General features: G+C 39.5%; 1 protein-coding gene across 2 annotated transcripts in view; it reads right to left on the reverse strand.

The window, feature by feature from the left end:
* osbpl5 (oxysterol binding protein-like 5) overlaps positions 1-27,916 on the reverse strand; it is a 46,658-nt gene that overhangs the window by 5,699 nt on the left and 13,043 nt on the right. Inside the window, exons 3-19 of one of the 2 annotated variants that reach the window (XM_005951326.3) lie at positions 15,392-15,547; positions 15,093-15,166; positions 13,940-14,020; positions 13,599-13,700; positions 13,187-13,390; positions 12,705-12,789; positions 12,438-12,600; positions 7,311-7,524; positions 7,021-7,205; positions 6,463-6,544; positions 5,409-5,507; positions 4,087-4,183; positions 3,819-3,917; positions 1,259-1,356; positions 1,067-1,156; positions 521-657; positions 45-224 (exon numbers count right to left, since the gene is read on the reverse strand). In XM_005951326.3, coding sequence (XP_005951388.1) covers positions 45-224; positions 521-657; positions 1,067-1,156; positions 1,259-1,356; positions 3,819-3,917; positions 4,087-4,183; positions 5,409-5,507; positions 6,463-6,544; positions 7,021-7,205; positions 7,311-7,524; positions 12,438-12,600; positions 12,705-12,789; positions 13,187-13,390; positions 13,599-13,700; positions 13,940-14,020; positions 15,093-15,166; positions 15,392-15,527 — 2,126 coding nt within the window. In that variant the 5' untranslated portion in view covers positions 15,528-15,547. The remainder of the gene's footprint in view (positions 1-44; positions 225-520; positions 658-1,066; positions 1,157-1,258; positions 1,357-3,818; positions 3,918-4,086; positions 4,184-5,408; positions 5,508-6,462; positions 6,545-7,020; positions 7,206-7,310; positions 7,525-12,437; positions 12,601-12,704; positions 12,790-13,186; positions 13,391-13,598; positions 13,701-13,939; positions 14,021-15,092; positions 15,167-15,391; positions 15,548-27,916) is intronic. The other variant, XM_042216235.1, reaches the window with a different exon arrangement.

Here is a 27,916-nt window from a genome sequence, read left to right on the forward strand (position 1 = left end):
GTGTGTGTGTGTGTGTGTGTGTGTGTGTGTGTGTGTGCTCATACTCCATGTGCTTGTAGGTCCACTCAGAGGTGACAGAGTGCGGATGGAAAAGCTGTGGAAGCCAGGGTTTGTCTCCTCTCTCTCTGGTGTCTCTCCGCTGAGCTTCCTCCAATACAAACTTCTCCTGGGTGGCACGCACTTGGTCCCTATCCATGATAGCACTGGTCACATGCCGCCACAGTCTGCCAAGAGCATATTACAATCAGATGCAAATGGGGAAAACACACTGGCCAATGAATTGTCACTAAAAAGTCAAAAGCAATTGTGTATAATGAGATATAATGACATCCCAGCCACAACCTCGTCTGGATATCTAATAACGTCTGCAGTTAAAGGTTCTGAGCATTGGGTCACTGACACATGTTAAATGGAAGCCACTATTACAGTTATCAGCTATCATGCTAGCACAAATGTTTTGCATTTGTTGACTCAATAACACTCAAATGAACAATTAACACAGATGATCTTTGTGCTTTACCTTTCGGACTCAAATTCTCCCTGCTGGTCTAACTGGACCACTTGTCTCTTGAGGCGACCGCTGCGAATTTCTGGACTTGGGTTCCACAAAATCTCCTGCTGGCCTGAGCGCTTCTCGTGAATAAATACCTCGTTGTCCTGAACAAAAGTTTAGCTCTTTTAACGTTTTTTTTTAAAGTTAATTGACCACAACCATCCATAAGACTCTACATAAAAAGACATTGCCCTTATTTTCAATCCAACCTGGAAACTACTGGAAACTATTCCCAAAAGATCCCAAAAAGTCATCTAGAAAACAAAATAACAATACTGAATTTCTTTACTTTTGCTTTTTGATGCTCAAAGCCACTGTGAGAGCAATACAGAGGAGATCCTTTACTTTATGCACCTTCCAGCTGCTCCTAAACCTATGATTATCTATTTTGTACTACAGAGTATTACTAATTACTAATTGCTAAAGAGTGGTGTGTGTGGTAGCAAATGATGCTGAAAGATGTATTCAAGCTCCTTAGACTTCATACGAGATCAAGAGGATTAAGGTTCTTACCCAGTGTCCATCAACAGTGGCCAGTACTTCCTCTCCGACAAAGATCTTTCCATTGATCTGATTTACAGAACCAGAACCTCCAAGAAAAGGCTGAAGTGAACAGAATGAAAATGCAATACCTTTACTAAAACAGCTGACTAGATAAAACAACCAGTTAAACAAATGTTTCATTTCTTTTTTCTGAAAATATACCTTCAGTTTAAACTCCAGCTCTGCTACGCATTTGGTTTTCTCACACTCAATGGTAACTTTCCCTCCCAGCTCTAGTGTCATAGTGCCGTACAGAATCCCTACGAGAGAGAGACAATATTGCAGCATCAGATCAACAAGTTCAGCAGAAGGAAATTCATAAATTATTGGTAGAATTTATCATGTAGGCAACTGCAGTGAGTGCATTCCTGAGAGACAAGATGAAGGAAACAATTTTAAAAATCCTGAAGCAGATCCAAAATAAAAAACTTAAACCTGCCTTGATTTATATATCTCACCCATCATCCATCTCGAACTCTGACTGTCTGCCATATTAGAGTTCGTGCTCACAGCGAAGCAGAGCTTCATTTGATTTCCAGTACATCAGACATATTGGCCAGAACAGATGGCTGTAATATTTACAGCCCACACAGATTGTGTCAGTTTGGTCAGATTTCATTGTAAACACGGTAGATGAGCTTGTGTTCTAGCCTCCTGTCATGTGTGTGCTGTTGCAATGATTGGTAAATTATATTGTGAGAATGAGGAGCTCAAACAGAATTGGCTACAATCAGCGTGGTACAGCAGAACAAAAATCAGAAGCAACAAAAGGTATTATTTTCAGACAATACAGGTCATTTGTTTGTGAATTCCACTTCTGAAACCCAACTTATTAGATGCCATGCACATTACAGATCCACTAATATCCTCCAGTGCTCACTCATTCACACTATCCCAACTGATCTGTAGACAAAGTTGAGCCTTGAAAAACTGGAGATGATCCCGTATCTGTGCTTACTGCAAAACTATAAATTACTTAACATCTCATATCTTCTTTGATTTAACTGCTTATAATTATAATTTCATCTCCGAGGAAGTGATCCCAGAGAGAAGTAAAGCAAGTGTGTAAGTTTATCTCTGAATGTTTGTAAAGCATTCCCACGTTAAGCTTAACAACTGATATATGGAGCGACTGCCTCTCTCTCCCTCTCCTGTTATTACTTTAATCATGAAACCGATTAATGATCAGCTGATCGGTCTATCGCGAGTCCGTCTCTCTTCTTTGTTTTTGGCCCACTTTGCACCAGAAAGAGGAAACCAGCGGCTGAACAACAGCAGCACGTTTAAGCTTGATAAGCTGTTGTTAGAATTTATTTAATATTACTTTCTACACCAGGATCCTTTTCTACGTAGCTGACGGCTGTAACTGTGCAGGGGCGGATCTAGCAAAGTTTAGCCAGGGGGGCCGATAGGGCATGAACAGGGAGAAGGGGGGCACAAAGACATACTTTTCTTTCTTATTCTCATTTAAAATGTCGAGCTTTTATTAAATAATTATCTGAATCTTACACCCAAAGTTTTAATCTTATGTAAAATATATAGAAGTCCATTACTGTATATAGTAACTATTAAGTCTAATATATATACCCTAGTAAGCTATAGTACTTTTTCCTTTGGGAAGGTACCATCTGTGCAGTCTGCAGTTCTGTTGAAGAAAGATGTTGAATCTATTTAATTATTCTTGAAAAATAATTTATTTCTGTGCATTTTTTTTTCACACTGCATCAAATTAAAGTTGATTATGTCGATTAAGCATCATGAGGCAGAGGGTGGTTCCCTATTTTTTTTGCTGGGAGTTTGCAACCCTATTAGTTAGGTTGCTGAATATTTCTGCTAAGTACTCTTTAAAATACCAGAATAGAAAGTATCAGTATCGAGACACTTACAAATGTGGATTGCACAACACTGGACATTATATTTCTTCATTTCCATTTAATACTTGTCCAGCTGCTGTTATTGTATATATATATTTATATTTCTTCATACATTCTTATATATTTCTATACTGTGTATTTGTGTATTGTGTATTTTGTTGTACAGTTATTTTATTTTCAACTTTAATTTATATATTTTATCTTATTCTTTCCCAGTTAAATTTACCCTTCATTCTAATTGGTTGTTGTACAGTTATTTCATTTTTAACTTTAATTTTTATATTTTATTTTATTCCTTCCTAGTTAAATTTACCCTTTTTAATTTTCATATGTATTTCCTATCTTATTCATAGCCTTTTTTTTTTTAGGTCACGAGCAGTTGTGTAAGCATTTCACTGCATATCGTACTGTGTATGACTGTGTATGTGACAAATAAAATTTGAATTTATTGCTGAACTATGAAATATTTTGGGTGCAGTGTAATTTTTATATACAGGTATAACAGAAAAGCTTTAGTGTTGTTGTTTATTTAAACTTGAGTATGAACTTATACAAAATGCAGCAAGATATTAAAAAAACAGTTTTATTGATTAAAAAACACTATATCGGATTCATATCGGTATCGGCAGATATCCAAATTTATGATATCGGTATCGGACATAAAAAAGTGGTATCGTGCCATCTCTACCCTTTACCACCGCATAGAATTTTTGGCACTGAAAACATATTACTTATTTCCAAAGAGATGTTGCAGTATTAAGAAGATTATGGAAAGATACTGCTAATACTAACATAGCAACAAGGACATGGAACGATTAGTGGAGTAGAAAGTAATGCATATTTATTACCTTTGCAGTGAGCATAGGGCATGGTGATGACATACTCCTCATCCCTGCTCAAGAATAGCAGCCGGGCTTTGCCATCTAGAATAGCTGAAAGAGAGTTACCTACAAAAGCAGGAAAACAGAGAAATATGTGGTTAACAATGCTTCTCATAGACTGGGCCAGATCGTGACGGTGTCCTTGCATGCCTTTTTATAACCGTACACATGTACTGAATCCATACCGATCATCTGGCTGAGACAAATGAATTAGATCGTGAAATATTGACTGTACCATAGAATTTGGACTTGGCCAGGATGCTTCCACTAATAGAAAATCCATCCTTCCTATTGCAGACATAAAAGGCAGAGATGGGTGGATGGTGCGACACCTGGCAGAGGACAGAGAGAGAAAACGAAATCTGAGCAGCAGAGCGAGGCAAAAACTGTCAGATACTCTCTGGCCAATGTTCCCTCTAAGCTGCGTGTGCGCGCAATTGCGCACTGCTGGCATGGTCGCTGCGCACAGAAAATCTGCGTTGCGCACAAAAAAAAATCTAACGTGAATTGAAATTAAAATTAAAATTTTAACAATTCTGTTTTGCAGTGTTAGTCAGTAAGTGACAGTTGTTAGTTGTTTAGGAAAGGGGAAGTTTTAGGAGTGACGGCGGTGTTTTGAGATGTGAGAGATTTGCGTCATTTAGCGCAAATCTTGTGAAGTGAGTGTGTATTGTAGTCAATAGTTTTGTTGTGCGTGTCAGAATAATGAGGCGACTGCTGAATGTTACAGGTGTTACAGGAGTGATACATCTCCTGTTGTCAGGCCTGCAGGTATCAGGCTGTTGTTCTTCTTTATCTCATAGTGACAGAAATTATTTTTTGGAGTGGCACAAATAATTTGTGTGGCATCAAATTTGATGCAGAACAGCTGATTGTTCTGTAAATAGTTTGAAATGTTTGTTTAAAAAAAACACCTTGGCTGCATTTTTAGGTAAACAGCTGCAAAAAACTTTGTTTGCATAACTCAGTTACTTTTTTGAAGAAGTAACTATATAATTAATTGCCCAACATTGGTCATTATATACTGTATTTTGCAGACAGAGTTACAGGACTCTCTCCCAGACCTCAGACTCATAATACAAGTCAGAGCTTTATTTAAAAAAAAGAAAAAAGAAAAAAAAGAAAGTTGTGTTTTCAAAATTGGAGTTCAAGTTATTTTTACTTCCAATAGTGTTAACATACTACACAGGTCATGAACAAGATTTTTTTTAATTTTCATTGCAAGTGGGCTAAAGCAGTTAATTAAAAGTAGCCTAACATAAATGCTGTAATGTGATTATTTTAATAAACCATGTAACTTGGATGGATTGGATGCTGGCGTGACCACAGTGCACACGTCTGCTGTCGCTCACAGTGGTCCAAGGGATCGCTCAGGGAGTTTGTTCGCTCAGACACATGAAAAATTAGAGGGAACATTGCCTCTGGCACTTATTAATTTTACACTTGCTGCATAGGTGTTTGCTCAGTGTGTTTGTCGAAACAGTGTGTTTGTGCAAGATATTTCACACGAGTCGTGTCCAGTTCTGGTTCGCCACTTATCTACGAGTCTGATTTAACCTGTTCAGCTATGTAGAAAGTGCAGCTGTTGGTCTCTGGATGGAGCCAGCAGCAGCGAAATGTCTCCCCCAGGATTGGATTGTAAGGTTTTTTCAGACCCTGTAAATGCAGACACACAGAGAAATGTTAGTGTCACTTTAAGCATCATCCAAAACAAAGAAGATTTATTTCCCAGATTAAACATCAAGCTACTTTAATTTTTTGTTATGCTACTGTTGAGCACAATTCTTAAGTAATAACTTGATTCTGTCCTGTTTCACGTAATAAGCAATATTATGGAGTGCAGCGCCACTTATCCAGAGAGCTACTACAGACAGTTCTATAGATGTTATGCAATTACTCCAGCAGCAGAGCAAAGTTTTTGTTTGGTAGCCTTATGATGAGAGCTTCTCAAGAATTTATTAGTCTACAGTTTCACAAAAGTAGTCAGCTGAAAATGTGCTGAGCAATGCCAGATTAATCGACACACATTATCTGCTGGCTCAGATTCCCAGAAGCTCTGCTGCCACAGAGGAAATAAATTTCTAACCAGTGGGAAGTGCGTCCTGACATTTTTACAGCACAAATGGACCCTGAACAGAGACATTTGTCAAGCAGCCAAGAAATAAAGCGTTACTGAATGTCATGTTAGATGATGGTGCGCCCACAAAACTAAAAACTGCTAACACTTAGAAAATCTTCCAGTGGTACTGGTAAAGCCACATGATAGAGGTTGATGGGTTGTGCAAATCTATAACTGACTGATGAGTGTCCATTCAGACTTTAAAAATTTAGGAAACACTAAATAGTTGAAGCTTTAAGTTTTTAGTGATTCTGCTCTGATTCATGGTGAAATGTTATTTAAAAGATCACCGGCTTGTAGTATACAAGATACTGCATTTTATTTAATAGTAGTGTTGCACTGAAAAGCTTTCACATTACTTCTAAAAACAGATGTCACTGTAGTCTCTAACAGGCACTGAATGGATGTGCATCTTGTAATTAGGTTTGTCATACAGTACAGCTAATGTGATAACAGAACTATATAAGCTTGACTGGAGTGAACGTAGCTTACCTTGGGCTTCTTGTAAAAACCTGATAAGTACCACCTCAGCACCTGCTTGATCCGACCATATGCACTCTCTTCCAGTGAGGCTCTGTAGTGAAGAAACAAAAAGAAAAAAATAAACAAGACATGCATACAATCTATAAATGCGGAAAAAAAGAATCACCTGATTTCAAAAGACTATATTTTTTGTAAGTAATGGAAACAGAAGAGTGCAGTAAATTTTAAAATACATGGCTAAATATAAAGCAAACACACCACTTTGCATACAATGGGTATTATAATAAAGCACCACAAAACTTGGTATTCAATGTGTCTTCCTCTAGATTCAAGGCACGTGTCTGTACTATAGTCAAACTCGGCCCATACTCTTGCATGCATGTCTGGAATGACTGCAGCCACTGCAGCTGTTATGCTACCTACCTGCATGAAACTCATGCTTGTTCTAACAGTATGTGTTTTGATCATTATAGTTGAACAGCTGCAGTATTAAAGCACTTTGAAATCAGGTGATTCTTTGTGATACATCCTGTGTGTTCTTAAGTGAAATCACTAAGATTTACTGACTGTGAGAGCAGATCTGCATGATAGTAGTAGTCAGACAGCTTGTCCAGGAAGGAGCGTGGCTCCAGGATAAAGGTTGGAAGCACCACCTTAGACAGGTCCATGCCTGGCCGCAGCTGCTTCAGCAAGCTCCAGATCAGGCCCTTGTTCTCCTCTGATACAGTCTCCACCTGGGATGCCTCGCCAGCCTAAAGGAACATGCACAGAGGGCAGGTAGTTGTGCGTAAGTAAGATTAGAAAAGTAATCAGGATGGCGAACAGAACTGCAAGGCAAACATAACAATCAGCCTCACGTCAGCCATCTCCTCTGTGCTCTGCTCTACATAGGCTGTGGCCTGTGGCCCGGGGGACAGCTCATCTGATTGGTCCACATCGCTCTCCTCCGTCAGTCTTCCACCGTTCTCATTGGCTGCAGCGTCCCAGTCGTCATGAGCTTCGCGCTCCGATTTATCTGAAAAGCCGTCATGCTCCATGTGGTGATTTCCCAGCAGCACTGTGTCATTCAACCTAGTGAACAGATAAGCAAACAGGTTACAACTACATTAATAATAATGATAAGCAGCCATTTTATCGCTGCTGTATGCCGGCTCTTGAATAGCCCTTGCAGAGGAGAAATCTGATAGCTTCTCACTGGCTTGATCTTTCACTTGTGCATTATGATGCATAAGATCAAGTGACTTTGCAAAAGTCACTTGAGCCAAAGTTTTGATGACTGCCTTGCTAGTGGAGAAGTCTCTAAAGAACAAGAAATTACCTACCAAGAACATTACAGCTCTAAATGGCTTTGAACTGATGTCCTCTTGTATCCTCCTCACAGTTATGATGAGTACGTCTGCTACTTTAGAGACTATGGATGTTAATAACTTTGTTGACCTCAAGGGTTGACAGGACATCCAGACTACAAATCCTCACGTCCACATATCCCACCCCTTAAACATTAGGTTTGAATTTACGTGGCTACAATAAAGATGCACAAACAAGTTAATATATAAACATGCAAGTATTGTATATACAGACAATACTCAACTACTTGTAGGCTCTGTGCTTCAGCACATTCATTTTAAAACAACAATGGATATTACAGTAAAGCATCACTGCAAATGAAACGCGTGCATTTTAACAGCGTGCACAAATTTTAAGGGCCCAAAAGTAATTGGACAATCGCCTACTAAGTATTTGTCAGCACACAATGTAAAACGATGAGTTTTTAGACTCACTGGGGTTTTGCCAACAAGATCATTTACAAACATGTAAATCAGCAGCACTCAGTCCTATGGCACACCTGCGCTGACTTTTTTATTGCCGTCAGCAGCAACAGGATGAGGAATTAGGTATACAGCAGATTTGTGTGTGCTCGGATTCACATGGAAAAAACAGAAAAACAAACAAACAAAAAAAAAAAATCCACATTATACAGCATTTTATTATCCACGTGATGATGCATAATATCTGCCTCACTCTCAATTAACTGCTCCATTTCACTTACTGAGAACCAGATACAAGCAAAAATCCCACATCAAGAAAGACAGATTCTGCTGGTGACTAAGACTGAAGATTTCACACCATTATCGACTACATAATTCCCCCCAAGATAACTAATTTGAGTGGTTTTTAAGGGTTAAGGATTACATTTTGCCAACAGTGAAATTCATGTACAGAACAAAAACAACATACAACTATCCAAACACATATGGTCTGTGCAGCAAATGCTTACACTAACCCAAAAATTAACTCGAGAAAATAATCATCTTAAACTTCATGCTGTGCCGAGTTAGTGTTTTCAAAGCTTTGTGATTTTGCAATCTGCAATAAAAAGGCCCAGACCTCAGACCTGCTATCACTTAATCAGAAAAAAGGGAACAGAACATGGAAAACGAAAAAGAAGAAAGTCATACATCAGCTTGTGAACTGTCAAAGAAGGAACGAGGAAGAAGTGAGAGTGAGGGGCGGGAGGGAGAGATTTATGAGGTTGGTAGCTAAAAAGGAACAGCCTACAGCCATTTTACAATTCAGACAGTGGAAGTCTGTGGAGTGAGACTGCAGAGTCCTACATCATGCAAAATCAATGCCAGCAATTTCCAAAGCTTTGTTTCCTAACAAACATGAGCAACCGTTGGGACAGTGGAAAATAACTGCATTGTGCTGCAAGCTTCCACAAGAACATACAGTATTAGGATTGTGGTCACAGCATACAGGGAAATAGCCTGTCCAACAACAAAGATAGTTACAGGTTCAAAATGCCCCAGGGTTTGCCAAACCTGAACAGTCACATTCCAGCTAACGTTAATGTTACTTATTAATCCAAACACACCCAAAGGCAAATAAGCTTTCCTTACCTCAAAGTCTTAAAACATACAGACAAACTCTTCCTCAAGGATCAAAACACCACCAGTAAATCCAATCACAGATGCAGCCTGTCCTTGTCTCTTCTCCTGTGTGCGTGTGTGAATGTTTTCACTCTACTCCCTAAAAGAAAAAAAGGTGACGCTCTGTTTCTTCGACTCTGGCAAACCTGCTTCCTGAATGCGTGTGCGCATACGTGTGTCTGTGTGCATGCCTGCAATGGCTGTGCTGCTACCGTCTCTGTCTGGGTGGTGTATGGCTCATATTGTGCTCCATCTTCCTGCTCCTCTGTCAGTCATGTGACTGGTTGGGCTTTTGTGATTGGATGGGAGAGGAATTGGAGAGGAGGTAATGCTGGGATGGATGTCCGGAGGGAGGAGGTAAGAGGAAGGGGAGGTGTGAGGGGGAGTGAGGCTTCTAATGTTGGATGTAAACCGTACACAAAAAGATCAGAATGAGGGCTACATAACCAATTAAACACACTTGGAGCACATAGTTATACTGCAAATAGGATTTCAGCGGCAAACAGGGCACCTTATGATTTCAGCTATTGATTAACTTCATACAAAAGCCCCAACTCTGCTTTGTTTCACAGCAAATACTCAAAGTTTTATACTGATTACGCTCTATTGTGTGTAAGCTGTGAAATTAAGCCTATCAAGTCCAATGACTGTTTTTCATAGACATTGATCAAGTCTCAGAATGCCTAATAATCATAGTTACTCTGACAACATAAATGGGAAATGGAAGGCATTTCCCACAATCCTCATTGTGGGAAATTGTGGGGGCGATCGTGGCTCAAGAGTTAGCAGTTCGTCTTGTAATCAAATCAAATCAAATCCCTTTTATTGTCACATCACATGTGCAGGTACACTGGTACAGCACATGTGAGTGAAATTCTTGTGTGCGAGCTTCACAAGCAACAGAGTTGTGCAAAAATACAATAACGTAAAACAAGCAAAATATAAGAATGGCTACATCTGAGACTAATAAATATATGTACAATATATAATAGTATATGCATTACTGGATGTGTATACTAAATATGTTTTTCTGCGCGCGTGTGTGTGTGTGTGTGTGTGTGTATATATATACACATATTTTACAAATGAAATAGAGTAAACAATAAAATAAAATATATAAAAAATATACAGAGTTGGTTGAGACATGTGCAAAACAGTGGCATTAATCGGAAGGTTGCTGGTTCGAGCCCCGACTCCGACAGTCTCGGTCGTTGTGTCCTTGGGCAAGACACTTCACCCGCTGCCTACTGGTGGTGGTCAGAGGGCCCGGTGGGGTCCATAGGGACTAAGTAAAGCGCTATACAAATACAGGTCATTTACCACTTGTATCCTTCCCTTTTCCCCATTATACCCAGATCTCATCAAAATGCATTTTTTTTAACCACTTTCACAAGGTCAGACTGTATCCACTCACTCGAGCAAAATGCCAAAACTTTGCAGAATCCAATTTTCCAGCTTTATAAAGGCTGATAACACGTGAGTCACAAAGAAGGGCACAATCAGGACATGCTCAACAGACTCTGACATGTCACAACAGAAAACGCAAGGGTGGACTAACGATGGCTGCATGCCATCATATCCTGCTATTGTGCATGCTGGTAATGAGCCAGAATTATCGTTATTAGTTGTGCCCACACTTTTCCTATAGCACAATGCACTGCTTACTAAGCAAAATCTACATTAAATGCAGAGACTGCCACCAACAAAAAAACATTTTTATTTTTTAAAATATAGCTTACAGAATAGTTGAAGTCTATTTAATTTTTTCATTTTTTGGTTCTGGAAACTGCTTGGTTATGATTCAATGATGATTTAAAAATAAACTGTCCCAAACATTGGGAAGTTATCCAACGTTGGATTCAGCAATAATGTCTCCAGAGAATCCATGTTTCTTCATCCACTGTTCTGAGCTGACCACCAGAAAGCACAGAGGCTGTATGTGACACAGCATGGAAAAAGCCAGCCAAAGAGAGTAATGCTAAACGGCCTGTATTTGTATAGCGCTTTTACTAGTCCTCCCTAGGAACCCCAAAGCGCTTTACACACCCAGTCATCCACTCATTCACACACTGGTGGAGGCAAGCTACAGTTGTAGCCACAGCTGTCCTGGGGCAGACTGACAGAAGCGAGGCTGCCATATCGCGCCATCGGCCCTTCTGGCCAACACCAGTAGGCGGTAGGTGAAGTGTCTTGCCCAAGGACACAACGACCGAGACTGTCCGAGCCAGGGCTAAACCGGCAACCTTCCGATTACAAGGCGAACTCCCAACTCTTCAGCCACGATCGCCCCTTGGGAGACCACAAATCCCAGTTGTGGTCAAAAACAGCCAAGCAATGACACATCAACCAGCATTTTATCATCCATGTGATGATGCATAATATCTGCCTCAGTCCAATATTTCCAGTCTCTCTGTAGCTCTGAAAACCATGTCTGAAAAATGTAGCTCATTAAACAGTTTGATTCAAAAACTAAACACTAAACTAAACAGAGCACTATTTTGCCCCAGGTCCTAGTCCAGCAAACCTCTTATCTGTAAGGTGAAATCCTGCCCTCAGTTCAGCCAAGAATACCCAGGGGTATTTGTATTTGTTATAATGTTGTGTGGATTGTGATGAATCTATGGTTTCTTATAAGCCTAGCAGAGTTTTTAAATAAGGTTGATTACATACAAGTGCACTAAAAGTGACTTTTTCCCTAGTTGCATTACAAAACTACGATAATTTAAAGAACAGACAGTTTGAAACCTCCTAGTTAAAAATGTATAGAGAATAAATAAAATAAATAAATAAAATCTGGATTTGATGTTCTTGGGCTTTAGCTGTTTTATCACATAAGTGAGAGTACCATGGGAATTTCTGACAGTGATATGAAAAAAAAAATGGGGCAAATGGTCAACAATCAGAATCGGGATCAGAATACTTTATTAATGCCTAAGGAAATTATGCAAAGCGTGAATACAGGAATCATCGGTGATCCAATAACAACAAATTATAAAAGAAAGACTGAAATCAGTCATATGTCCGTGAATCTAGCTGTGTGAGTTTATGACTTACTGCAGCAGCTCTGTATCAGTGAGTGCCGTGGACTGCAGCAGGTTCAGTATATGGGAGGACTCTGAAGTCGTGCTGATATCTCCTTCTTTCCCAGCTTTGGCCGTCAGCTTGTAGAGGCTGGAGCAGCTCAGAGCCAGCTCCAGGGCATCCATCCAACACCGACCTGGAGAGCAGATTTTTTTTTAAGGGGAAGAAGGGTTGATCAGTTTGGTTGCATATATATAGTTTCATCAAACATGCAAGAAGCTGCACCTTCAGATGCCTCACCATCAGACTCAGATGCAGCTCTGAAGATCAGGTAGTTACTGGGTAGAGGCTGCGTGATGGAGCCAACGTTCTCTCCTTTGGGACCCTGAGGATATGGATCAAATACTGACTCATGCTTCATGTTGTGTATTCATGTTGCACCAATTGAAACAAATGGCTCTCCCAAGGGCCATGAGAATTATGCAGCACTAAACGAGATAATCATCATTTAGAAATAACATTTACGGTGGGGGAAAAAAGAAGACAGCCAGTTTCTTTTTAATACAACCACTAGGTGTCACCCAAGACAGATTTTTTTCCCCCACACAAAGTAAAATCAAATAAAATTATTACTACACAAACAAAAATAAAATCAGATTTAACTGTCTAAATACACAAAATATTAAATTGTCCTAATGCTGAGTGAACTTGTCAATTAAAATCTAACTGTTTTTGATTACATAATTTTAATTGGACTGAATAAACCTACAAATATGTCTGACCTTGACAGCCCAGATTGATTTATCCAGTGGGTGGTACAGCTTGAAGCAAAAGCCGTCCTTCTTGGAGGGTCTCTCGATCAGCTTGCATGCACTGAGCAGGATGGTACCCACCCAGTGATCTGTTTTGGGGGTCTTATAGATCAGAAGAACCCCAGGCTTCAAGGCACACCACAATCTGGTCCAACTTTTTAAAGAGCCACGGATCTAAATAAGCATAAGTGATGAGAGTGGAAGCAATTTAGAGTACAACTAAATAAAGTAAAGAAAATGAAATATGTTAATTCACAACTGCAGCATATTAAATATTAAGAGCATTAAAAAGTAAGAGGGAAACTGGGAAGTCAATATGTAATGACATCAGTTTAACATCAAGGTTATTATTATCCTGGCTGTTACTGCAATAGTGTCACACCTTTAACCAGTTGGACATGATGATGACGCTGGGGTCCTTAAGTGCAGTGGACAGTTCTTTAGCTGCTCGCTTCTTCTCTTGCCTGTAATTCTGCTTTTGGACCTTTAGAACATTATAAAAACAAAAGCAAACAATAATGAAAGATCAGAACTGAACAAAGGACTGATATCAAAGTTTTAACACTAGGTGGAAGCAGAGTCAAACTAACTCTAGCATTCAACATTCAAAGACTTAACATCAAAGGTAAACATTTAAATATTTGAATACTGCAATGTTTAAAATGAGCATGCACATGAGTCAACACAGCTGCTGACCATCTCAAGCAAGGATGTGACCTCTACCTTGAGCGACTCCTTCCGGGCCAGCTTCTCGGTGGGGGAGGGGCAGTCCTTCTCAACACCATTAAACATCCTGGACTCAGACTGGAGGCGGGAGTTAAGACAGAAAGGAAAGACAGAGTTAAACGATGGACAAATAATCCTGTTGGGGGGGATTTTAGTTTACATAAATCTGTGGTTAATAAAAGTTTAAATAACCTTATTTGTTTTAGTTGGGAACGGCCCAATATTTTACTGTTTTCAAAGGTTTGTAAAGAGGGGTGGGTGGCCCTTTCAATCAGCAAGGAAACTTGGCAGGCAGTCATTTGTGGCGCTTTGACCACACACCCACTAACTTCCTTGGTTAAACAACAAGGGGTGAACTGAAGTAAACAGACATTAGAATCACAGTGGTAAGTAATTTGCAATTTCACTGTGATGTGCAGTTACTTAACCACTTGTTCTATATGCACTAACCCAATATTATCATCGAGCCCACACAGGCATTCTGTAACATCCAAAGAGAAAGCCATTTTTCAAATGTGGTACACGACGACAATCCAGGGTAAATGACAACATGCGAGGGGAAGGCTATTCTCAGTATTTTGGGGTGACTTCGGGTTGGGAGACGCAGCTGTGCATGTGAATTATTGCACATATAAATAGGCAATCTTGCAAGACGAGGCAAAGCGACATGAGGAGAGGAGACGAGACAGGACTATTACCCACTGCCACTGGAAATGTTTATTTACCACTCCTAATTCATATTTATAAGGGCGGAGACAGATAGGATAGTTAGCACTAATACAACATAAACAGCACCGGGGCAAAATAGGTCTGGGAGTCAAATACATGGCTTGTGGTCCTAAGGACACAGTTCCCACCACTGGCCTGAGATTTCAAATCCCACAGTTTTATATTTATTCTTGTTGTGTTGGTGCTGTTTAAACACAATGTAAAATTTTCCCTTCCTTCTATATTTTTTAGTGACCCATTTGTTAACCACCCCCTGAAAATAAGCCTAAACAACTGCTGGATTTCCCTATAATAAAATTCTCACAGATGTCTCATTCTGCTACTACTATGAGCAATCAGAGAGAACTAGTCATCACAAAAGGCAACAGTGTGCTCTCACCCAACTGTTGAGGACCTGCCCAATCAGGAACTGAGTTCTTACCTTGCTGCCTGGTGATAAGACAGGACTAAGTTCATTACTCAGCATGGAGAGACCGTTCCTGTCTGTCTCACTGCCTGGTGGGAACCCACAACACACAGTCACATATAAATGAAAAAAACTTGCTGACAAACAATTAAAGCATGGCAGTGCACAAAGCAGTTAAGAAAGAGCAGCTGAGGTTTGCTGATTAATATGGCATAAGTATGTTTCACCACAGTGCGCCATACTTTCCCAGACACTGGAATCTACTATTTCACAAAATATCACGTTTTGTCACTTGTGACATCTTGACCTTGTACCTGGGCTGAGGTTGTAGAAGTCGTTGTCTCCTCCATAAGAGAGGTTCCTGGTGAGAGTGCGGGGATCAATTTTGGGCGGGGAGGTGGCACTGGGGCACAGCGAATACCTCCGATGAAACAAATTCTCCTCCTTCATCCTGGCGGCCTGCTTCTCCTCTGCAGGGGAGAGACGCATAAAAGAAAAAATGGAGACAAGGTAGATGTAAAAACGATGGAAGAAAAAGATAAAGAAAGAAATCTGTAGCTAGAACAAAAGAGAACTTTCAAGTTCTGAGCCTGCATGCATTAGTTCAACCAATATTTTCATTTACCAATAGTGAAATATCCTGTCTTTACAGATCCCTCTCTTTTGAATCTGATCTTCAACCCGTTTCACTGACTCTCAAACTCCATATTTATTCACTTCTTCTCTCCGTCTATGTCAATCCATAAAAGCCCCCACCCTTTCACTTGTCTCCTACACTAACAAAGACCTACTGTACGAGGACATGTAAGCCTGTTCACATAATGGCACTGTGCATGGCAGTGACAAGCAGTTCACACTGTGTATTGTCAGAGTAAATGACAGATGGAAGCCTCAAGAAAGTTCAGTTAGTCTGACCACAGACATCTACTGTGTCCAGCCACACAAACGCTATTCTTATTTTCCCCATTTCAAAAACACAGCTTCATCAGTCCTTCCCTAGATATCCACAAAGAATTATCTTCTAAACAGTTGCACATTTCCACCCACAAAAAGGGACAAATGCAGCAACTGCACATGTGTACAGGATCAAGCTGTAGCTCTGTAGCTTCAAGTCGTTGTTGTGCTGTTGTTAATTTATAGCAGTGGATGAGTCATACTTACAGACCACCAAGCCCACATAAAGAAAAAAAAAAAGCACACACACACACACACACACACGAATCTATACGGGTGTACACATGCTGTATGCATGCCCTGTTTTCGCCACCACTGAGCTCAGAAACGATTGACAAGTTGCAAACTATTCTTAGCACGTTATTAACGGCTGCTGAGGGTCACAGCAGTTTCCAGAAAGATCGTTTTACTCAACCAAATAGATGTCGAGCTGATCGTAGCAAATCAGAGCGGACTGTAAAACAGGCAGAGCGGAACCACCTGGGTCTGTCTGAGCAGCTACACTCTGTCCCACTCAGATCAATATAATCCCATTCATTTTCTCTCAGTATGCAAACACATACAGTAGACTCCCCACCTACATAGCGGTCTCGCCTACAAGCCTGCAATTACAACACTGAAGAACAACAGATTATATAAAATTCATTCAAAGAATGTTTTCACAGACTGATTCATCTTTAACTCTCCCACGTTATTCCACTGTGATTAGACAGATGCAGGTGCAGCAGGAGAAAATGTACATATAGGTATTACAGACTCCACCGATTCACCTGAATCTATAGAAATGAGTAAAACTGGAAATTAGATTAAGTGCTGGAGAACTACTTGAGGACCTCCCACTACAAGTGCATTCTCGCACATATTAAAAATACAAAAGCATTCACATCCGCGTGCTCGTCAAACCACTCCCTACTTCCCTCTATTGCCTATTCTGCACCACTGACTCATTCCTTCAACCTCTTGACTCCCTGCTGCTTTCTAATCATTCTATCTCTTCTACTCACTTTTTCCCCCACCTTTGCATCATCGCTCTTTCAAAAAAAGCAGGTATGAATGAGCAAGACATGACACAGAAGAAGATCAATTCAACAAGAAGCTTTTTTTGTCCTTGTGGGTCAGAGCTATAAATAGCTAATGTTTTGCTGCAGTGCATGCGTGCATATGTAGTACACCGCTGAACCCTGAGTGGGGTGCAGACTGCATGGAAAAGAGCTTGAAGCTTGAGCATTACACAACAGCAAAACACAATGGCCTGCCATGCTGCATGGTGATGGACACACACACACAGTATTAATACCACTTACAATACATCCCCCGAGTCAGACTAATATGTAGGCAGACATGAATACTGACAGGACAAACCAATCGCAGCTAGCTCTCACTGTTGCAGGGAAGGATTAGTTAGGAAAAAGACTTGAGTATGAGGACAGTGGCAGAGCAGACGGAGCATGGGTGTGGCATCCTTGCATGTTTAATGTGTTTGTTCATGTCACCCTGTCAGTGAGGCATATATGAAACAGTAGTGCTAATGTGTGTTTCTTCAATGAAGCAAGTTAAAAAAAAAAGAACAGAGAGAGAGAGAGAGAGAGAGAGAGAGAGAGAGAGAGGCTACGCATACGTGACTGCATGCTCGCCTGCCTTGCTGCTGCAAACTGAAGGGAGGATTACATCTGCACATGATGTAGTGCCAAAGGAGAGATAAAAGGCTCCTCTCCAACAAGCAACTCCAGCACTAGTGCTGAGGCACTGTGATTTTACACAAAACACCCAAATAAGTTAGGAAAAGCATTCTTTTCATTCACTTGTATAAAAAGACACAAAAGTATCAAACCAAAACACTGACCGTATTTATTCTTTAGAAGGTTCCAGTAAGGGCCAGCATATGACCTCTCAGACCCCTTTAAGACACTCTATCTGAACACAGCAGGAATCAAAGCGTTTATAGTTGTTCTGAGAAGCAGTTGGAACGAGGCTAGTGAGGTTGGAGTATTCTTCAAAGGGCATTTATACAATACTAATAATCACTGATATGCGCTGGGGTTCTCAAGTTACTTCTGGCACGATGACAAAAGTTTACAGAACACATATCAAAACTTCTTTCAATAACAATTTTAAAAAACATTGAAGGAAATTATTACTAAATTCCCTATAAAAAATAACAACAAACAAACAAGTGCATTGGGTAGATCTGCCCACTGCCTTCTCAGTGGAAAGCGAGAATGCAAGGGGGTTTTTTTGTTTGTTTTTCTTTTGGGGTTTTTTTTGTGTGTACACATGGACACACGCACGCATTTGCCATTTACACCGAATGCTCGTTTTATTTTACAGTAAGCTTACCCACTGCTGGTGCACTTCCCTAGTCCACTTCTCTATTCTCATTTCACTTTTTTCTTCCTCTTTAGTCAACAGGTTGGTATACTTACAAAAAAAATACAAGTACAAAACACAAAGACCAAATAAACACCCTCCCAAATGTAACTGAAAAGAATGAAAGGAAGAAAAAAATCCATTAGTCTGGTTGATGTGCACTTGCTGCATTTCAGCACAAAATGCTAAGCTCTGATTGACATGCGGGCCAGCTTCCCCTTGCCCTTCAGAAGTACTAATGCCACAAATCAGTGGCATTAGTACTGTATCAGTGTGAGCAACACACACTGATACAGTATTTCAGAGACAACAGACAAAATGTCACGGGATCAGAACCCATGAGAATACAAAGGCAAAGGGTTTTCTTCACGCTTAGCCAGTTCTAACCCTTGACTGACCTTCATTATACTTGAACACAGCACGTAACTCACCTCTTAACACTCGCCGCACACAACGCAAAGTTTGCCAGGCTAGGCTAACATGAGGTTCAGTTATCACAAATGCTACACAGGTGCTAGACTAATATTTACACACTAATATCAACATCTTGTGGAAAAGATAAGAGTAAGGTAACAGCACCAGGCCAGTCAATGACACATATTCCAGTGTCGTACATTAACCTTAAACTAAGAGAAGGACAGATTAAAAGAAAACAACAACAACAGAAGAGTCTGACCCACAGTTACCTTGTTGAGATGAAAGCACATGAGGCCTGTTTGTTTTTAGTAATCACGCCTGGGAAGGCAGGGGAGTGGAAGACGTATACATGTTCTAACCTGTATGTTATTCATTTGCTCGACTGATATAACAACCATGAATCGCACATAGAAGTCTCAATGTGCTCACACAATGCATTTTCAGAAATTATCTGCTCGGTTTTCCAGTAGCCACACGCTTTGTTTTTTAAGTGACAAGAGATCCTGTAACTTACTTGCAGTTTGAGAGAAATTGTAAAGTTTAACTTCTTTTATTATGAACACGTTATTCTTCAATTAAGAAAGTTACTCAGTTGTCATTCTTAGAAAGAAAACCAGAACTGGCAAAAAACCTGTATTGGTAGGTCACACTTTGGAAAAAAACTGGAACTCAGATTTAGCCAAGAAAATTGCAACTGGTCCAAGCTCTAGTTTACGGCATGTTAAAAAAAAAAGAGTAAACATTCCCTGACATAGACTGGTGACGTGTGCAGGATGTAACATACCTTTTGAATATGACAACTGGGATAGACTCCAGTGTCCTGTGACTCAGAACAAACAGAAGTTAATGCAAATACTTCTTGGATAGATTCAGCTTATGCCAGCTACACTGAGAACTGCATGTCACCAGACACAGAGATACACCTTAAATTTCACAACTTAAGAGTGGCCAGTCAACAACACTAGCAGCTACATTATTAGAGAAGGAAAAATGTTTCTGGAATTAATAAAATGAAATAGCCAAAATTCAACACAGACACATACAACAGTGGTTCGACCCACTGATGAAGGACACTGTGGAATGGTGTTCTTTTAGCTGTGTTCAGATGAAAAACAAGGCTTCTATTTTGGTCCATATAACTTCCAGTAATCTTAAATTGTATTCCAACACCTCAACACACATTGGCCCTGCTATGTGCCAGAGCCTCAAAATGCAGAAAGCCAGCATCAAACCAGCTGTTCTTAATACGATGGCACAGATTAAGTCCATACACTCCCCCATCTTTCCATTGCTCTATCCATCCTCCCTTCACTGCCCCCAGCCATGTTAACCGTCATTTTCCTGTAACAACTGGATGACCACATGACCTAGATGTATGAGCCGAACATAACATGCATTGACCTTTTTTTCTTTTACTCCTGCTTAGGGACTGCTCAAAAAGTTTATATTCCTATTATTTGAAAAGAATATGTATAATTTCTCATCCTCAGCCACATCACATGAAAAAAAAAAAAAACACTGCTTAAAAACCAAGTCATGAAAGATGGTGAGGTATAAGGTCACATTTTGTCCAAATTCATTCTGCATATTCAACAAAAGTGAGAAGAAAAAGTTATTAAAAAAAAAAAAACTCCTTAAATGTTGCAAAGCTTAGATTTAAAAGCGCTCTGTAATTTCCATCCTCAACTACAAGCTGACCCGGATATTTCAGCATCAATCAAGCATGTTTAAAAAATATATATATATAGTCAGTGGTCAAAAGCTTCACGAACATTTAGAACTTCTTCCTGAATACAAAACACAAGGGTGCCTTAGAAACTGCTGATAACTACACACAGACTCTTTAAACAAACAATTTTAGCTATTGTGTTTAACAGCACATGAGAAAAGTAGAACTACTGCAGGTCTTCTGTCACTGTAGGAAACAAACAGAGACAGTCTAATTTTGTAACTGTGGGAGGATGTGTGGTTTAGTGTTCTATTCTGAGTGTTGTGGGGGTGCTGGCATATTTTAAGGAACTGAAATGGAGAAAATGCCTCCCAACCAGATTTCCCATCTGATCTTACCTTAAATAGGAAAGTCCACTTCGGTCTATAAAAGACTGGGGTGGTCCCTACCCTATTTTAAGCAGCAAGGTGAACAGTTGCACCCTATGGTAGTATTTTATGTGCTTATATTATTCTTCCCGATCACTTCAGTTTATGTTAAGGTTGGGAAAGCTATCAAACATTATAAGTTATTTCCCTGGCCTGCTAAGAAGGGCTTAGGATTTGCCAGTTAGTCAAAGAGTTTCAAATGTTCCCAGTGCTTCAGGTTAGACTAGCAGAACATCAAACCATGATAAACACAATTTAGAACAGAGGCTTCTGTCATGAAGGAGTAAAGAAGACCAGGAGTCCCTACAAAGGCTGCAAACTTTAGAGACTTAAGAAAGATTAACCCAATAGATTTATCTGTAAATTGAAATTGAACCACTTTTTTGGTTTTATCAAAACAACTACAGATCCAAAACATATTCAGTGTGAAAAGTCAGACTCAGGCCAACAATCGCTTTCCACATTTCCACTCTTTTCACAGACGTATTATTCTATAGAAAAACATAACCTCTACCGACCTCTACCTTTCAAAACAACAAGTAAATTAACCCTGTCTTCTTGTTGCTTAGTGTGGATGTGTGTGCATGCACGTGTTTTTAACATGACTGATTAAAAATATAAATACATTTAAAAAATAATCATCACAATAATTCAAAGAAACGAGGTGTCTAGAGAACACTAACTAGCAGTTATTTCTTTTCAGAAACTCCAGACTGACATTATACAAAAACAATTGCAGTTTTTGTTTTTGCTTTCACAGAATAAGTCTGACTAAGAAAGCAGGTCCTAAGACACACACTGGAGCCATATTTGACCTGGCAGACAGATCAAGCCAGCTGGCTCCATATATGCTGGATCCAGGCCAGGGGATGCAGTGTGTGAGAAGTAGCCTTAGGCCAGCCTTGATGGAGAGAAAAAAAAATGTGGACATCAACAAGCATGCAAACGTATATGGACATGTGCATGTAAACAGAGGGCCTAGCTTACTATTTCAACTGTCAGACGACCTCAATAATTGACTGTGACATGCTGCAGTCTTGACTTTGACTTGTTCTGACACGCTCTCCCTTGCTTTCTTTTTTCTGATGTTCCTCCTCTTGAAGCTCATGTACAATGCTGCTTTAGCATGATTAAGGATGTTGTTGGTGACGGTGAGACTAACCTGACATATTAATGGATCTAAAAAAGTATGTGAAAATTAACATCTGCAGATTGACACCTCAATAAGGTACGTGCCCCAGCACATACAACACAAACACACTAACAAAATAACTCAAACATGATTAAGGCCGACTAGGAGAGAAGCCACGTGCAAAGATAATGAAGATTCATTTTAAAGAACGAAAACAATCATAGCATTTTAGAGCCGCTAAAAAGGTTCACTTCAAGCCCTCTTTAAGTAGCGTTCAAGTTTTACCGCCTTATGTACAAATCCTTCTGTTCAATCTTGTGCCATTTAGTTTCTGCTGTTTGTAAACAGCGAACTTTCACTCATCATACTGTATGCAAAACTAGCACATGTATTTTAAGATATCTGTGTGTGACCTATTAAAAAAAATAAAAAAATACAAATAACTTAAGTGAGAACTACGCCCAACAAGCTGTGTTGGGAAGGTTACTTTTAAAATGTATTCCACTACAGATTACAGAATACATGCCCCAAAATGTATTTTGTAACGTATTCCATTACGTTACTCAATGAGAGTAATGTATTCTGAATACTTTGGATTACTTAATATATTATCATGCTTTTTACAACTACATGAATGTACTATTGCTGTGTGAATTATTACTTTTACTGAAGGTTACTCACCATACCAATAGCAACTAGATTTTTAAATCTTAATATAAAATGAGTGACAGTAGGTGGACATTAGGTAAGGCTGCAGTTTTTGCAGCGATCTCGTATAGAAAACTATCCGTATATAAAACAGGTCTGCGGCTCCAAACCGTAGTAAAGGGATCTCTGGCTAATACGTCGGGTTCATGTCGGGCTCGTAGCTGAAAACTAGCTTTACTTTGTTGTCTGGGTCAACTTGTGTTGAAAGGCTGCTCCAAAGGAACTTATTGTTTCGGAGAAAAACACGAAAAAAGTGTACAATAGAGTCTTAAGCTTACTTACAACTTGCCTAATCAGGCACAGTCTTTTTGGCTAGAGTGGTTATTATTATATTTACATGCTTCCATCTCCCGCTTCTGGTCGGTGACAACTTGTACTTTTCCACTCTCCTTTTTCGCCCTCCCTCGCGCTCACAAACACATAACAGGTATGGCAGTTCAGTCTCCCTGCAGCACGGACTACACTGCCCATGAAGCTTCTTTAGGGCAATGTAACACTCTGCCTATTGCCTTCATATTAAATTATTTTTGTGAATAATTTTAAATATTTCTTCACGTCATTATGCGGGCCGCAAGTAGAGGTGACATGGGCCACGAGATTGAGACACAGGCATTAGAGCCTCTTAATGCGTGTTTTGTTTGGGGCGTGGAAACCAAAAATAGAGAGGGCATAGCCGAACATATGAAACAGGAAAATACCGCCGTGTAAGCTCTTTATATCAACAAAGTAACTGTATTCTGAATACCACCTTTTTAAATGGTAACTGTAACGGAATACAGTTACTCATATTTTGTATTTTAAATGCATAACGGCGGTACATGTATTCCGTTACTCCCCAACACTGCCAACATGAGATTGCATTGGTAATCCACAGATGCTATGTGTATTACCTGTGCCTACGTGTTATAGCTGTGTGTGTTGTCACCATATGGCAGTGTGCATATGGAGCTGGTAATATGCGCTACTTTTGCTGTCTGTGCTGGTGTTGCTACGTTAGCTTGGCCCGTGCTACAGAGAACATCTTTTTAAGTCATAATAGACAAAGAATCTTTCATCGAGTTAACACTCAACTTCCCAAAACCCCTCTCAGAATAGCCATCAAAGTTCAACAATGAATCCTGCATATCTAGCATAGTTGGGCTGCTAACATAAAACCTGGTGGGTGATGTTTTCAGTCACTGGGAAGATTTGCTTGGGGGAGATACTGTACTGTACTTTACCAGCCTTTGCTAGCAAGAGCCATTTCAGGTTGATACAATGCGAGACGATGTCTGGGAAGAAGATGGGTCAACAGCATTTTACTTTGAAACTACAGGACCAACCCCAGTTTTAACTGTCCTAATGTCTTAAGATGGAATGCAAAGGCCAAATGCTTTGTTTTTTCTCCCTTCCTAATAAAGCAGGGTGAAATGAGTGAAGTGAAACAATGCTGAATGTTCTTTACCTTGTTGCTAAAGGAGGGATGTCAAACTCATTTTACATCTTTGATCTTAAGTGGTCCAGATCAGTGAAATTCTCCTTTCTGTCAATATCAGTAAGTAAGCTTAATCCCTGAGATATGTTTTGTATAAGAAAAATATGTGCAATTTTAACCTTATATCTCAGTTTTCAACCTAATATAGAAACTGTTGTATTTAGAAAAAGAAAAAGAAAAAAGAAATATGTCAGCACAACTCTTTGGGCTTAAATGTTGCCTGTAATATAATTATAAAGCATGAAGGTTTTGTTAATTCGCAGAAAATAGGTTTTTTAAAAAGTTTTGACCCATTGTAATAAAGATACATTTTTATAATTGATTATTTTTTCCTGTCATTTAATCTATTACTAAATTCCTTTTATGTAGTTTGAACAATCATGGGGAGAGAATTTAATTGTACTGAGCAAGGCAAATTTCAGCCCCTGGACCTTATGTTTGACACCCATGGTCTAAAAGCTACAAAAACACTTGAGTGTAGTTAAGTTTAGTGTGCTGTGTGGTAGTAAGTATGATAAAACAAGTAAAAAAAGCAATGGGTGCATAATTATTGATAATAAACGGGATAAGAAGTACAGACAAAAAAAAAAATGACCCCACATATTAACACATATGTATTCTATATTTAATCTAAACTCTGGCTATGGGAAGCCAAGCCTCCACCACTGCAATCTTATAACCTAGGTCCTTCTTCACATTGTTAAATGAAAACTAAAGTAAAAAAAACTAAAAAAAACAAAGTCAAAATACAGTTCAAATGAGAATGAATTTATTGTCAGTGGCATTCTAATCATATCTGTCCTTGCCTTCTGTTCAGTTCCAAGTCTCTGCATTTCTATTCCAAAAAAAGAACTAAAGCCATGAAAAAGCAGTCAGTGTGAGCCAATTTTCTTATCCCTTTGCATCTTGAATTAAATATTACTGCACCACAAATTAGATACAGTCTTTTGCTCTACTTCAACTTGCTGTGGTGAATTAAATGCCCTGCAGCTTTAGAACAGCATTTTTATAGCACCAAACCCTTTTCTGTACGAAAAGGTAACGATAAGCTGTAAGAAACCTCAAAAATTAAATGAAGAAAAAGATAAGCCAGCCTCAGTCGCTAATTTGTGCAAAACAGTGTTCTTATCTTGCACCCAAAAAATGTGCACACTAACTTTTTTTTGGATTCATTTAATGTGTGCATTGGCTAAAGTTGCTCTTATCACTGCATGTAATCAATCAGAATCATGCCAACACATATTTATATATAGGAATCTATTTAGCTCAAGCTGTAACATAGAGAAAGTGGTTAATTTTAGTAGCATCGGATTTTTGTTTCCTTTAATTAATTTCTTTATATGTTATTTATAACAACGGCAGAGTTCGTTTTTGAGCCTAAATGAACCTGTGTGATAAATCAGCACAGGTTATGAGCTTGGCTAAGTGTGGACCTCAGGGGAGACTGTCTCTCTCTGCTGGAGAGACAGGAGGTGTGAGGGACTGGAACAAAGATGCCTGCCAGCAGAGAGAGGGAGGCTGCGTGGCTTAAGATGTCAAGAGATAACGGATGACAAGGTGTCAGATAGATAACGGTAATGCAAAAAACAACCCAGAGAGCAGATGAGGGCAGAAGCTGATTGTAGATTCCTTGTATTATAATATTCCAAACACCAAATTATGTCTCATACTTTCTGCAATAAATAATCCACTTTCACTGGAATGTCTGTTTTTAACCTGATAAAACTCTCCTACTTCTGCTGATTTCTTACCAGCTTGGTATGTCATGGCCAAAAGATGAACCGACTGATAGTCAGTACAATAACTGAAAGAAGTGTTAGAGCTACGTGACTTCATCAATGAACAAACAGGAGAAAATGCAAATGCTCCAGGGAAAATAAGCAGTAAGGTTAGAGTTCCATGCAAGTTTTGAGCCTGCGCTGTTACACACTGTTCACTTTAAAAACACTTATGCCTGATCAATGTTGCTGGCTAGATATCTACATGGTCAGTGCATTCTGGTTTACAGGAAATCTAGACAGCCAAAAACACAAGCAAATTAAAGCACAGCTACTGCAAAGCTATGTGTACTGCTGTGCAAAAGTCTCAAGCCAAAGGGAAAAAGATGTAGCAATTTATTGAAATGTGCAAACATAAATGGAAATAGCGTGCATAAGGTAAAAACAGAGTTTGTGCAACTCTAACAGACTTGAAAGTCAATATTTGACACCTTTATTCTTCAAGCTTTACTGTCATTTCTTTTAAGTTGTCTTCAGGAAAGGTTCTCCAGACTTCTTGAAGGATATTCCAAAGCTTTTCTTTGGATAGCGGCTTCCTTTTGCTCCATTTTCTGTCAAAATGATCCCGTGCTGGTTCATTAATGTTAAGTTCAGGCTCTTAGATGGCTGATTTATTACTAATAGAAAAAGACACAATGGAACACTTTCCAAGTATGCTTTTAGTGCATTGGCAGCATGTTTCCATGGCTCCTTCAAAGGTAAATATAAAGAAATGAAGGGTGGCTTCAGACTTTTGCACAGTAGTGGACATATGAAATAAGAGATTTTGTTTACATCTATGAGCCAACTTTCAGGTATTGCATAATTCTTTTTGCTTCAGGCAAAGCAGTTTTTATGTACTTCCCTGTCCTCTACGATAAAACTAAGAAGCAAACTTGCAACCAAAAAAAACAAACAGTTTTTCTTAAACCTCCAACAGTACAAATGCTGAATGAGAGCACTGTTTAAATTAATCAACACTGAATTTGTTGGAATCATCTTCACAAAACTGAGTTACAAAGTCCCTGACCTGCTACCCTCCTCATATCAGCATGGAGCTCCTTTAATTCTTCGTTCCAGCAGTGAGGGACAGTAAAAGAGAACAGCAAGCAGAGTTCAAAACAACTTTTACAAGCTGCAAAACTCGTTTTCTGGGACAAAAAAAAATGCTGCTTGCAGTTCACTCTGTACTGGACCCCTGGGTGATCTCATATGCATACTGAATGGACAGTGCCACAGCTTGTGGTTTGTAAAGCATTTAATGAGAAGTAATTGGGTCAACCTGCTACAAGTTCCTCCCTTTGTCCAAACAGTCACTTGATAGTCCCGTCACATGAGGAATTAAATTAACATAGTGTAATGAGGGCAGACTACACTTCTGTTCATCCTGCCCAGTATTTAATTGAATTATACTTAGAGACCAAAAAAAGGAAGAAGAAGAAGAAGAAAAAAAAATAGTGTTGTACAGCCATAAATAAAAATGCAATTTACTGTACGAGACCTCATTTAACCAGTTTGTCACGGATATAAATTCCACATATGACACAAAGGACAGTAAAAAGCAAGACTATGCACATAACTGGAGAAGAACTGCATCATGTTATAGTCAGGTTTGTCCTTTGAAACACTTCAGGGGAAATCAACAGATGAACACTTCTCACAGATCGTCCATCCACTTTGTTTTCTCGTCTCTCGTCTGTCACCTGCCCTCTTTCTGTCTCCCCATCAATCCCACAATAACGAACACTTATGATGCTGGCAGGAGCTCTCAGCTATTCACTGACACAAACAGCCGGAGTACTGTGGCTCAGGGGGTTGGGAATCGCATCTGTAACCGGAAGGTCGCCGGTTCGATCCCTGGGCTCTCTGTCCTGGTCGTTGTGTCCCTGGGCAAGACACTTTACCCTACTTGCCTACTGGTGTTGGCCAGAGG

This window comes from Haplochromis burtoni, unplaced genomic scaffold (assembly GCF_018398535.1).
Source record: "Haplochromis burtoni strain Fernald_Lab_line unplaced genomic scaffold, NCSU_Asbu1 Contig_976, whole genome shotgun sequence".
Lineage (NCBI taxonomy): Eukaryota > Metazoa > Chordata > Actinopteri > Cichliformes > Cichlidae > Haplochromis > Haplochromis burtoni.